At 35.7% G+C, this 14,762-nt stretch overlaps 1 protein-coding gene across 8 annotated transcripts in view; it reads right to left on the reverse strand.

Moving 5' to 3' along the window:
- Positions 1-14,762, reverse strand: part of CEP83 (centrosomal protein 83) — a 133,594-nt gene that overhangs the window by 57,780 nt on the left and 61,052 nt on the right. For 3 of the 8 annotated variants that reach the window (XR_003432949.1, XM_027107203.1, XM_027107204.1), the window contains exons 1-3: positions 9,737-10,754; positions 9,311-9,583; positions 8,735-8,885 (exon numbers count right to left, since the gene is read on the reverse strand). Coding sequence is in view for 7 of the 8 variants with exons in the window: in XM_027107203.1 (XP_026963004.1) it covers positions 8,735-8,885; positions 9,311-9,483 (324 nt within the window). In the remaining variant the exon portion in view is untranslated. Of the gene's footprint in view, positions 1-8,734; positions 8,886-9,310; positions 9,584-9,736; positions 10,755-14,762 lie in introns of those variants that run through there. The other 5 variants (XM_027107201.1, XM_027107200.1, XM_027107198.1 and 2 more) reach the window with 4 other exon arrangements.

The raw sequence follows: 14,762 nt of genomic DNA on the forward strand, positions 1-14,762 counted from the left end.
TCTATCAAACATTTACAGAAGCGTTAACACAAATCCTTCTCAAACTCCTGCAAAAAGTTGCAGAGGAAGGAACACTCCCAAACTCATTCTATGAGGCCACCATCACCCTGTTCACTGTCACTAAAACCAGACAAAGATACTACAAAAAATGAAAATTATAGACCAATATCACTGATGAATATAGATGCAAAAATCCTCAACAAAATACTAGCAAACAGAATCCAACAACACATTAAAAGGATCATACACCATGATCAAGTGGGATTTATCCCAGGGATGCAAGGATTCTTCAATATACGCAAATCAATCAATGTAATACACCAGATTAACAAACTGAAGAATAAAAACCATATGATCATCTCAATAGATGCAGAAAAAGCTTTTGACAAAATTCAACATCATTTATGATAAAAACTCTCCAAAAAGTAGGCACAGAGGGAACCTACCTCAACATAATAAAGGTCATATACAACAAACCCACAGCAAACATCATTCTCAATGGTGAAAAACTGAAAGCATTTCCTCTAAGATCAGGAACAAGATAAGGATGTCCACTCTCGCCACTATTATTCAAGATAGCTTTGGAAGTCCTAGCTATGGCAATCAGAGAAGAAAAAGAAATAACAGGAATACAACTTGGAAAAGAAGAAGTAAAACTGTCACTGTTTGCAGATGACATGATACTATACATAGAGAATCCTAATGATGCCACCGGAAAACTACTAGAGCTAATCAATGAATCTGGTAAAGTTGCAGGATACAAAATTAGTGCACAGAAATCTCTTGCATTCCTATATACGAATGATGAAAAATCTGAAAGAGAAATGAAGGAAACACTCCCATTTACCATTGCAACAAAAATAATAAAATACCTAGGAATAAACCTGCCTAAGGAGGTGAAAGACTTGTCCTCAGAAAACTATAAAACACTGATGAAAGAAATCAAAGATGACATAAACAGATGGAGAAATATACCACGTTCTTGGATGGGAAGAATCAATACTGTGAAAATAACTATACTACCCAATACAATCTACAGATTCAGTGCAGTCCCTATCAAATTACCAATGACATTTTTTACAAAACTAGAACAAAAATTCTTAAAATTTGAATGGAGACACAAAAGACCCCGAATAGCCAAAGTGGTCTTGAGGGAAAAAAACGGACCTGGAGGAATCAGACTCCCTGACTTCAGACTATACTACAAAGCTACAGTAATCAAGACAATATGGTAACTGGCACAAAAACAGAAACATAGATCAATGGAACAGGATAGAAAGCCCAGAGATAAACCCATGCACCTATGGTCAACTAATCTATGACAAAGGAGGCAAGGATATACAATGGAGAAAAGACAGCCTCTTCAATAAGTGGTGCTGGGAAAACTGGACAGCTACAGGTAAAAGAATGAAATTAGAACAGTCCCTAACACCATACACAAAAATAAACTCAAAATGGTTTAGAGACCTAAATGTAAGACTGGACACTATAAAACTCTTAGAGGAAAACATAGAAAGAACACTCTTTGACATAAATCACAGCAAGATTTTTTTTGATCCACCTCCTAGAGTAATGGAAATAAAAACAAAAATAGACAAGTGGGACCTAATGAAACTTAAGTTTTTACACAGCAAAGGAAACTACAAATAGGATGGAAAGACAGCGCTCAGAATGGTAGAAAATATTTGCAAACGAATCAACGGACAAAGAATTAATCTCCAAAATATATAAACAGCTCATGCAGCTCAATATTAAAAAAACAAACAACCCAATCCAAAAATGGGCAGAAGACCTAGATAGACATTTCTCCAAAGAAGACATACAGATGGTCAAGAAGCACATGAAAAGCTGCTCAACATCACTACTTACTAGAGAAATGCAAATCAAAACTACAATGAGGTATCACTTCACACCAGTCAGAATGGGCATCATCAGAAAATCTACAAACAACAAATGCTGGAGAGGGTGTGGAGAAAAGGGAACCCTCTTGCACTCTTGGTGGGAATGTAAATTGACACAGCCACTATGGAGAACAGTATGGAGGTTCCTTAAAAAACTAAAAATAGATTTACCATATGATCCAGCAATCCCACTACTGGGTATATACACAGAGAAAACCATAATTCAAAAAGACACATGCACCCCAATGTTCATTGCAGCACTATTTACAAAAGCCAGGTCATGGAAGCAACCTAAATGCCCATCGACAGATGAATGGATAAAGAAGATGTGGCACATATATACAATGGAATATTACTCAGCCATAAAAAGGAACGAAATTGGGTCATTTGTAGAGACATGGATGCATCTAGAGACTGTCATACAGAGTGAAGTAAGTCAGAAAGAGAAAAACAAATATATTAATGCATATATGTGGAACCTAGAAAAATGGTACAGATGAACCAGTTTGCAAGGCAGAAATTGAGATACAGATGTAGAGAACAGACATATGGACACCTAGGGGTGAAGTGGTGGCAGGGAGGGGGGGTGATAGTGTAATGAACTGGGAGATTGGGATTGACATATATACACTAATATGTATAAAATGGATAACTAATTAGAGCCTGATGTATAAACAAATAAATAAAATAAAATTCAAAAAAAAATGATACTGGGAAAAAAGTCAGTCTCTTCAGTCAATGATACTGCGAAAACTGGACAGCCACATGCAAAAAATATTAAAAGCTAGACCACCATCTTACACCATACACAAAATTAACTCAAAATGGAATAAAGACTTGAATTCAAGACCTGAAACCATAAAATTCCTAGAAGAAAACATAAGTGGCAACCTTACTGATATTAATCTTACCAATGTTTCAGTGGACCAGACTTCAAAGGAAAGAGAAACCAAAGCAAAAAACAAACATCAAACTGAAAAGCTTCTGTACAGCAAAGGAAACCATAATCAAAACAAAAGGCAGCTTACTAAATGGGAGAAGTTATTTGCAAATCACCTATCTACAACTCAACAACAAGAAAAAACCAAGCAACCCAACTTAAAAATGGGCAGAGAATGTGAATAAACATTTTTCCAAAGAAGACGTAAGGCTGGTCAACAGGCACATAAAAAGATGCTCAACATCACTAATCATCAGGAAAATGCATATCAAAACCATGAGATATCACCTCATACCTGTCAGAAATGGTGATTATCAAAGAACAATGAATAACGAGGGTTGATGAGTATACGGAGCAAAGAGAACCCTGTTACACTGTTGGTGAGAATGTAAATTGGTGCAGCAACTATGGAAAACAGTATAGAGCTTCCTTAAAAAAATTAAAAATAGAACTACTATATGATCCAGCAATTCCACTTCTGGGTATTGATCTAAAGAACATGTAAACACTAATTCAAAAAGATATATGAACCCTTATGTCCACTGCAGCATTATTTACAATAGCCAAGATATGCAAACAACCTAAGTGCCCACTGATGGATGAATGGATAAAGAGAACATTATGCATACACACACATACACAAACACACACAGACAACAAAATACTACTCAGCCATAAAAAAGTGAAATCCTGCCATTCATAACATGGTTGGACCTTGAGGGTATGATGCTAAGTATGATGCTAAGTTTCTTTGTCTGAAATAAATCAGACAAAGAAAGACAAATACCATATGATTTCATTCATATGTGGAATCAAAACACACACCAATGAACAAACAAACAAAATCAAACAAAAGCAAACTCAGAGATACAGAGAACAGATTAGTGGTTACCAGAGAAGAAGGGGGTTGGGAGGTGAGCAAAATGGATGAAGGGGGTCAGCTGTATGGCGATGGATGATAACTAGACTTGTGGTGGTGGTAACTCTAGTGTATACAGAGGTTGAACCATAGTGCTCTACACCTGAAACTTAAATACAAAAAAATTTTTTTTAATTTAGCAGATATGTAAAGAAGCCTGAAAATACTACCCACAATAAATAGGAAAAGAAAATCAACCAACCAACACCAACCCAGAAGTGACTGAGATGCTAAAATTAGCAAAGACATTAATATAGTTCCTATAACTGAATTCCACATAAAGCTACAGTAAAGATTGAACATGTCAAGGAAAATATGAAAAAAATCAAAATTGGACTTCAGGATAAAAACTACAATTTCTGAGATGAAAAATGCACTATAAAATGACTGGCAGATTAGACACTGCAGGAAAAAAGATCAGAGAACTTAAAGACATGACAACAGAAACTATCCAAAATGAAACAAAGAGACAAAAAAGATTAAAAATAAATAAACAGGGATTTCCCCTGGTGGTCCAGTGGTAAAGAATCCGCCTTAAAATGCAGGGGACACGGGTTTGATCCCTGGTCAGGGAACTAAGATCCCACATGCTGAGGGGCAAATGAGCCCACACGCCACAACTACTGAGCTCATGTGCCTCAACTAGAGAGCCTGCATGCCGCAAACTACAGAGCCCACATGCCACAACTAAAGAAGAGAAAAAGCTGCACGCCACAACTAGAGAGAAGCCTGCATGCCACAACCAAGAGCTCATGTGCCGCAATGAAAGATCCCGCGTGCCGCAACTAAGACCCAACAGACATAAATAAATAAATTTAAAAATAAATCTTTAAAAATAAACAAACAGAACATCAGTGAGTTATGGGAGAACTTTCAGTGGCCTACTAGCAGAGTCCCCAAAGGAAATCAAATAGGAGGCAGAAAAAAATATTGAGATAAAATATCTAAAATTTTTCTAAATTTGATGAAAACTATAAACCCACAGACTCAAGAAGCTCATTAAACCTCAAGCACCAGAAACATGAAGATATGTGCAAAGGCAGGTCAAATTACTGAAAAGCAATAAAGAAAAAATCTTAAGAGCTGACAAGAAAAAAAGACACACTAGATAAAGAGAACAAAGATAAAGCTAACAACAAATTTCTTATGTGACACATAAGTGAGAAGACAGAAGAGCAACATCTTTAAAGTATTAGGGGAAAAAACTGTCAATCTAGAATTCAATACTCAGCTGAAATACCTTTAAACACCATTTCTTACATATACATACAAAAGCTGAAAAAATTCTCACCAGTATTTCTGTACTATAAGCAATGTTAAAGTCCATAAGATGGAAGGAAAATGATACTGATGGAAAAATGTATCTACACAAAGGAAAAAACAACACTGCAATTGGTAACTACACAGGAGTCTTGTGATCAATGAGGTCTCTGATAAAGAAAAAAATCTATGGTTAGAGATGCTTATCTCATAAGAAACTTATTAACAACAAGCACACACATTAAAAAATCTATCTTCCTCCCCTCTCCCTCTCTCTCAAAGCTGACATACACCAAAGACATAGAATTAGAGGGTTAACTCAATGTCATATTAGGAGGAAATTATGCTGTGTCTTACATTTCTAATGGAATACTGCCACTGCTTGTCTGAAAAGAAACTTAAAAGAATGCTCTGTCATACAACCGTCTATGTGTCATTACCTATACTAAATATATAAAAAATCTTCAATACTCCAACATTTGTCATATTAATAATACAAAACAATATTAACGCATATATGTGGAATCTAGAAAAATGGTATAGATTAACCTATTTGCAGGGCAGGAAAAGAAACACAGATGTAGAGAACAGACGTGTAGACACAGCAGGGGAAGGGGCGGGTGGGATGAACTGGAAGATAAGGTTTGACGTAAATACACTACCATGTGTAAAACATGTGTAAAACAGATAGCTAGTGGGAACCTGCTGTATAGCACAGGGAGCTCGGCCTGGTGCTCTGTGATGACCTAGATGGGTGGGATGGGAGGTGGGGGGAGGGAGGTACAAGAGGGAGGGGATATATGTATACATATAGTTGATTCAGTACATTGTACAACAGAAACTAACATAACATTGTAAAGCAATTATACTCCAATAAAAAAATAATAATAATACAAAACAGACCAGAATTTTTCAAAGAATATTTTGATTTAAGGGGGCAAATATTGCTGTGCCAGAGATTCTTAAAAGATTAATGACAAACTGAGTATTAAATTTTGCTCTGAGCTTCCTAGCAGCCAAATAAAATGGTAAACATACTGGTTTACACAGTTTTCATTACCTGGCACAAAGAAAGCATATAAATGTTTGGCAAAGTAATTTTTTAAAACTTTTTTCAGAAACATATAAAATGACTCCCATATTTTTACAAAAGGTTTTGCTCACATGTTACATAACAACAGTGTAATAGCTAGCTTGTTGTAACCACTTACGACATCAAAGCACCATACTAATAATTTCTAATCATTGATTCATTGCAACTTTACAATCATCCTATGAGCTAGGCACTATTATTATCCCCATTCACTACAACTGCACAAGTGATGCAGAAATATTCTTTAAATGAATGTCTTTTACATTGTTTTTCTATGAAGCCAGAGATACTAAATTCTAAATGTGAAAAGGCATTTTGCAGGTAGACAATACATGTGTATTTTTAAAATAATCATCTTTCATAAAACCTTCATTGAAGTATTTCTTGCTGATTTTACTTTGCTGAATTTACTTAACTCACAATTTGTACAAATTGCAAACACCCCCTGAAGCAAATAGCTAAACTGCTTCAATACATGTATTTATGTATAAATGCTTCTTTCAGTTATTTCTGCCAGGTAAATATCACATAGAAATCAGATATGTTTATTTTGAAAAACAGAAACTTTAACAGATAAATTTTATTTATCAGCAAACATTTGGGAAGCTATCACATGAAGAAATATCCAGAGTTATTTTGTGTAGGTCCAAGGAACACTGCAATAACCAACAGGGAGGCTACAGGGAGGATGATTTCCTTTCAATATGATAGAGAAAATGCTTAACATCCTCCAATCCATAAATGGAAGTGTATCACTTTACAATTCACTAGGTTCTCTAGCACTGAAAGCACTGAAGCACAGAATGAAGAGCTCTGTGTCATAAGAGTTCCAAACGGGAATTCTGCTTTGAAATTTATTGCCTCACAGTTCTGGAAGCCAGAAGTCCAAAATCAAGGTGTCAGCTAAGTGTTCCCTCTGAAAATTGTAGGAAGAACCCTTCCTTGCCCTGTCCTAGCTTGTCTTGATGTGCTGGCAATCCTTGGCATTCCCTGGCAGCTGCAACACTTCAATCTCTGCTTCTGTCATCATAGGACGTTCTCTCTGCTCCACCACATAGGACGTTCTCTCTGCTCCAGACGGAAACCCGTGTGTTTCCGTCTCTATGTCTTTTCTCTTCTTCTTATTAAGGACATCAGTCATATTATATTAAGGGCCTGTCATACTTCAGTACGACCTTATCTTAACCTAAGTAATTTCATCTGTAAAACCCTATTTCCAAATAAGGTCACATTCTGAGGTACTGGGAGTTAGAACTTCAACTTATCTTTTCGGGGACACAATTCAATTCATGACAGATATGAAAGAGAACTAGATGATTATCAACTCTAAGATGCTAAGGCTCTAGATACCTATGAGACAACAAGTGCAACATTATACTATATATGAATAGAACAATTCCAACTCGCTCATTTATTCTACTTATTCATGTCATTCATTTAACAAATACTTGCTAGGCACCATCCTGAGCACTGGAGACACACTCCACCTGCCCTCGTGGAGTCTGTATTCCAACAGAATAAAAATTGCCATCATTTATGAGTAGCTACTATGTGCCAGACACCGTACTGAAAATATACAGGTTATAATCTCATTAGTCCTTACAGCAACCCCTGTTAGATAAAAACCTTTATGCCCTTTATCACGTGAGAAAAGTAAGGAATAGAAACATAACTATTTGTTGAAGGTCATCACCTTCCTGGTGAAATGACCCTTTTTTTTGGTTATAAAAATGTTCTTTTTATCTTTAATGATACTCTTTGTCTTGAAGTCTATTTTATCTGATATTAATATAGCCACTCTAGTCTTAGGCTATTTTGCATGTGCTTATTACAAATAAGCATGTCTACATGTTACTCTCAAGAAACAGTGATTACATCTTCAATGCCTGAAAAGAATACTTTGAATACCTTGGGTTTAGTGCTCACAGACTGCATTCATATAGGCCTCAATTTTTGCAAAACAAATTAATCCACCAATTCTAAAGGTTTAAATTATATTCCCTCCTCAACTCACATTTCAGAGGTTTTTGTTTAAATGTCCTAAATATGTATACGTAGGAATGAAACAGTAAACATGGTGGAGGGTCCAACCCAAGCTTAAGTGGTGTTTCCAACAATGGAAGATTTCGAGATAATACGGAATGACAAACTCCTTTAACACTGCTGTCAAAAGAATACATGAATTGGATAATATGCCACACTGGATGACTTGAAAGATGGCTTTTCACTCTATCAACCCATGAGTCCAATATTAATAATGCCTTCTTGTAACAAGCACTAGATCAATACTTAAATCCAATACACCTTTATTTTTTAAAATATTTTTAAATTGTGAATTTTTATCAATACAAACTGGGCTTTCCTCCAATTATTCTGAAGAGTTAGATATTATTTAAGTCAGAACAGGAAATATAATACAAATTTACCTAAAATAACAGTTTTGTGGCTAAACCCTACAGGGTAGCTAACATTCTAGAGTATATCAAAGAAGATTAAGTTATACCACCTAGAGATACAACAAAATATTCATTAAGAATATAGGGAAAATTTACCAAATTTACCAAAATTATTTCCACTAAATATCTGACTACTTTTATACTAATTTGAATATATTTTCTTACCTGCAGCTTCATTTCTTCTAAGTCTTTAGTTTTCTCTACTAACTCCCCTCGTAGCTCTTCAAGCAGCAGCTGAAATTTTTCCTGGTGAGTTTGCTTTTCATTTAATAGGCGCTTGAGCTCATTTTGTGACTTTATGTACTCATCCTGCAACCTGATTTTTTAAAAAGAAGAATTTAAGTGTATCCTTTGCTTTCTAATCGCATTACTTTATGTGAAGTCACTACAGAGCAAGATCAACATCATATATTTATTAAACTTACAAATATAATTGCTTTACAGTTTCATTTATTATTAACACTGTAATTTCTGAATGCAATTTTACTTTGAAGGGAAAAAAACATATTTAGCCACCTAGATACATTTAATTTTATATGTCTTGCTACTTTCAAAACAAGACTTTTACAAATTTATAATCCACTTGATTTAAAGAAAATTTACTTGTATTTTAAAAGTTTTAAATGTATATTGTATACTGCAAAATAACAAAATTATACTGTATGTTCCAGAGCAAACATTTAGACAAAATAAAAAATTTTAATCAAGCCTCTCACTTCCAAATTTAAGTAATTTATTTACCTTGTGTGTTCAGCTTTCAGAGTCTGATAATTAGTTTTATGATGTTCACATCGTAACCGTTCATCAATTAACATTTTTTGGAACTCAGATTGAGAACTTGTCAGTCCACTGTCTCCACCAGGAGGAAAAATGGTGGGAAAAGTGTCCATATCGGTAAGTGAGCTGACGACCATGTAAAAGCAAGTCTTGCTTTCTTATTGTCTTAGTTTTCTTTTCAAGAGTATTTTTCACTTTCTTCGTGCTAAGACAGAATCTCGGGAGGCCAAATTATACCTGAAGAGAGAAATACACTTAATTAGTGATCAGTGAACTCCTTCAGTATTATATACTTTTTATCACTTATTATTCTCCTTATCATTTCTATAACAAACCCAATTTTCAGATTTTCAGTTGTTCATAAAATTCAAGAATAAAGTTGAATCATACCTTAAATTTTCTTTACTTCCATGCAGTTTCTGTGCCCATCAAGGTCATATCTTCAAGTATTAGCCTAACTAGATGTAACGACTCTTCCAGTATAGGTAGTCCCAGAGTCACAAATCACCAATGTTTCCTGAAGTTACTGAGGTAAACTTCAAGAGTGGATTCTGGTACGAAATCCATACTCTGAAACCAGGGGAAAAGCTATTTGGAACTTGATAAGTGTCTGGGGAGAATCACAGTCTTCACAAAGATGACCTTCAGCATGTAATTATGTCTGTGATTAATGCTACAAAGGATCTTTTATTTGACACAAGGTGACTGCACTCAGGCTGCAGATTCAGAGAATAAATCAGTTAACATATAAATATTGATCATCTATGTATTATGCACTGTGCTAAGAACAGGAAAGTCAATCACCTCAGCTATCCCCAAAAGTACCAATCCAGGATTATGAAAGTAACCAAATGTTTGCTCTATCTAGAAGTAAAATATGACACAGTGTTCTTACTGTAAATAATTAAAAACAAAAAATTTAATCAAAACAATTCTGTCCCTTTTAACTTCATTCATCTTTTTCAAAACTATTATATATATTTTTTCCTAACAGTACCTCCCTTAGTCACGGGTAATTATGAATTACCTTTTCTTACTACAAGAGACCATCTTTAGCCTACACAACCCCACCATTAAATTACTGAGTCTTGCTTGAACTACATCATTTCTGATAAGTTAACGTGATGTCTACGTATTACATAAGAAGACTTTCAAACTAAAATTGAGGTTGCTTTGGTTTCCTGCTTTATCTATTTTAACAGAGGGGTAAAAGTCTTTCAAGGACACTTTACTCCTTATTCTTCGGTTAAATGTGCACAAGGATTCAACCTTTGCAAATGCAGAATGCACTGTTTGTAGTAGCAGCTGCCACAACATTATCCTGTCAAGAATATACATCTGCCATGGAATTAATAAACTGGATCATAAAAGTGGCATGTAATGTTTTTTTAATTAATTATTTATTTTCAGCTGTGTTGGGTCTTCGTTGCTGTGCGCAGGCTTTCTCTAGTTGCAGCAAGCGGGGGCTACTCTTCGTTGCGGTGCATGGGCTTTTCATTGCAGTGTCTTCTCTTGTTGCGGAGCACAGGCTCTAGGCGCGTGGGCTTCAGTAGTTGTGGCATGCGGGCTCAGTAGTTGTGGCTCGCGGGCTCTAGAGCACAGGCTCTGTAGTTGTGGCGCATGGGCTTAGTCGCTCCGCAGCATGTGGGATCTTCCCAGACCAGGGTTCGAACTCGTGTCCCCTGCATTGGCAGACGGATTCTTAACCACTGTACCACCAGGGAAGCCCTGGCATGTAATTTTGATTCTGCTCTTCGATGCAAATTAATTTTTAAGAGACAGAAACATACAATAAACATATCTAATACTTTCTAATAATATCACCAAAAGGCATTATGAGGTTTTAGTTTTAATTAGCTAAAAGCTTATAAATCAAAAGTTACCCTTCAGTCCTGCTACTAGTAAAAGAAAGATTTCCAAGGTAAAATGAATATCTTTTTTCCTCTGTATTCCAATTAACTTGACAGTAAACATTCTCACTGACCCCTACCCTAAAATGAGAGTTAAGTCCTCACAGAAATAAAATTTACAAAGACCTGAAAGTTTCTGGAAAATAAAATTAAAATGATTTATCTCCTTCCCTCTTGGCACTGAAATATTTACCAGACGTACTTTCCAGGACTTCACTAATTTCAGAATATCCCTTTCTCAATCACCACCACCATTACCTCATCTCCAATTCTAGTTTCTATGCAAGCATATGTGTACTGCCCCCTTGTATTTTCCCAAACCAGGAGGATTTCTCCTGTTCCAAGTTGATGTTTGCAATTTCATTACTTTTTAATATGTTAATTTTTTGAATAATAAAGCTAGAATATACCAACACACATCACCAGTAGGTACCACACCCAAATGCATGATATACTTTCCCCTCATACCACAAAAAATACAACGTTAATTTGTGTGCGTGCGCGCGCGCACGCGCACACACACACACACACACATCTATAGTAAGCTTTCTGCAAAGTTACCTGTATCAAAATGATAAATCTGCTTATCCCCTGGCCCAATCCTAGGAATTTATTCTATGACAATAGCTGGATGAGTACCCAAATGTAATTACTATATAAGAATTTTCTTTGTGACTTTTTTTGATTAAAAAAATGAAAAAATCAGAAATAAGCTAAACTTCCATAAATAAAGGTTTATCTATACTATACATTAAAAAGGACAAGTTAGATCTGTCCCCACAGCATGGTGAAGAGTATAAATGACAGATACACACACACATGTTTACATACACATAAAAAGAGTCAAATAGTGGTACACCAAGCAGCGAATAGTGGTAACTTCTGGGGAAATAATAATGGGGGGACTCCCTGACAGGAAAACTTGCACCTTGCACTTTCAACATTTTATTGTTAAATTTTCTTTTTAACAACTACAAACTGTTTTCCAGATAATGAACAATTCTATCACCCTGTATTCAAATTATCTTAAACCAAATTCATTACCCTTGCTTTCAATCTACCTTCAACATCCTTACTTTCCAGCTTCTGATATTGATACCAGTATTATGCTACCATTCATCCACACTTACAACCTCAAAGTCTTCTCTGCTTTCTCTCTCAACTTCCCATGTATGAACAACAAATACTCTTTCTTTAAAATGCATTCCATTCTCTCCATTCCTACTTAACCACAAAAAGTCAAGCTTGTATCATCTCGTAACTAGACTATTAGAGCATTTTATTATCCCTGCTTCCAATATTTTCTCTCTCTAGTCTACCCTCCAAACACTGCCAGATTAACAGTCAGAAACTGTTATTTGATTTCTCATTCTCACTCAAAAGCTCCCATATATGAGACAAAATCAAAATACCCAGTCTTGCAAAGCACTACACAACAGCCCCAATCTACCTTGTGTAATCTCATTTCCTACCATCTGCCAAGAATATTCTACTCCAGCTAGCCCCTGAATAAATATGCACATCACACCTTTGTTCACACAGATTTTGTCTTAGTTTGTGAAGCCTATACTAATGAAAATGGACTCTAGTATGCACGATAATCACTAACTGTTCTCTATTTCTGTGATGACTGAATATAAATAGGCTTAAACACAGTAGTTAGATACTGGAAAGAAATCCTTGACTCAAAGTTATGAGCCCCTGGGTTGCATTTGCCAATAGCCTTTTCCAGAATTTTCTCCTCTAGGAATAGTTAAGAATTACAGAAAACTATCTGCCAATTTGTGTGAAACTAACCAAGGTCAGAATGAATTTTTTATCTGTTTTCAAGCACTCTGCACATATAACATATCCAGTTCTCTAATTCAGTAGTAATCAACTTATCAATAATAATCTTGAAAAATATAGTATGGTAGTCCTCCAAATAGATATCTAGTGTCATAGATAGAAAGGCCTCATAAAATAATTCTTTCTCTGACCTTCAAAAGTGGTCCATCATTCTATATTCAAGGTTACAAGGAAAGAACTTCTATTTTTTTATACTAATTATATAAGGACGTTTTAAATGGAAACGTCCTTAGCTAAAAATGGAAAACCCCAACTCAGTTACCATATAATCTATCTCTTATACCAAGAAATCTGAAGACCGTCTTCTATTACCAGTAATAGAGGATTAAGTAATTAGGATCAAGCCTCCCGCTACGGACAGCAAGAAAAGCTGGATACATACTTTTTTAAAATCAGCTTGAAGACACTGGAAAACAAAAGAATAAATATTTACTGAGATGGGAACGGGGGAAGATATAGATGCAGAAAGATGAGACTGGCACTTGGAACCACCATTCCCCTAGAGGTATCTGCCAATTCCAGAGAGGTAGCTGGGAGACTGAATGCCCTGGGACAGTCTTTAAATTCAACGAAAGATATATTAAGTCAGCAAGGAGTGGAGAAGCCCTGGTGAACACCCTTCATTTCAGAGAGAGACTTCAAAGGCTGCCTCTTAGGAATAAGGGTAATTCAGAAGAAAGATATTAGACTAGACCTCAAATTGCTCTAAAAAATAAATATGTGACACATACACACATGTAAAAGTTCATGGGAAGATAAGGTAACATGAATTAAAGCCACAGAAACAACAGACGACAAGCAGACACACAGGGTCTCACTATTAAAGAGTCATCAGACAATGGATCTAAAAGAATTTTTTAAATTCTAATTGTGTACAAAACAACAGAAAAGAAGGTTGAGAAATTTGGGAAAGGATTAGAAACCATAAAAAGAAACCAATGGAAACTCTAAACTTGAAAAATGTGATAACCAAAATTAAGAGCTCAACTGAGTGGGTAAACCAGCCCAGATTAGACATAGTTTAGGAAGTAATTGGAAGACAGCTTAAAAGAATATGTTCAAGAAAAAGTAGAAAGATAAACAAGGATGGAAAATATAGAAAAGAAGGAAAGAAATAGAGAATAAAGTTAAAACGTCACTTTAACAGACATGAAATTGGAGTCCCAGAAAGAAAGGAGAGAATAGAGCAGAAGCAATACCTCAAAAAAAAAAGAAACAAACCAGTTTGACATCATCCCCAAACTGAGGAAAGGTATCAATTCTCAGATATAAAAAGTCCTACAGGGACTTCCCTGGTGGTCCAGTGGCTAAGCCGCCACGCTCCCAATGCAGAGGGTCCAGTTTCAATCCCTAGTCAGGGAACTAGATCCTACGTGCCACAACTAAGAGTTCACATGCTGCAACTAAAGATCCCGCATGCCGCAACTAAAAAGATAATATGTGTGTATGTTGCAACTAAAGATCCCACGTGCCTTAACTAAGACCCGACACTGCCAAATGAATAAATACCAAAAAAGAAAGTCCTACAATCCCCAAGCACATAAATAAAAAGAAATCCACACCTACGCACATCACATTAAGACAGCTAAAAACAAAAATAAAGGGAAGATCTTAAAATCAGGCAGAAAGAGACAAGGTGCCTGTAAATAAGAGCAACA

This window comes from Aethalodelphis obliquidens, unplaced genomic scaffold, assembly GCF_003676395.1.
Source record: "Aethalodelphis obliquidens isolate GAN/ISIS:26980383/991018 unplaced genomic scaffold, ASM367639v1 scaffold8, whole genome shotgun sequence".
Lineage (NCBI taxonomy): Eukaryota > Metazoa > Chordata > Mammalia > Artiodactyla > Delphinidae > Aethalodelphis > Aethalodelphis obliquidens.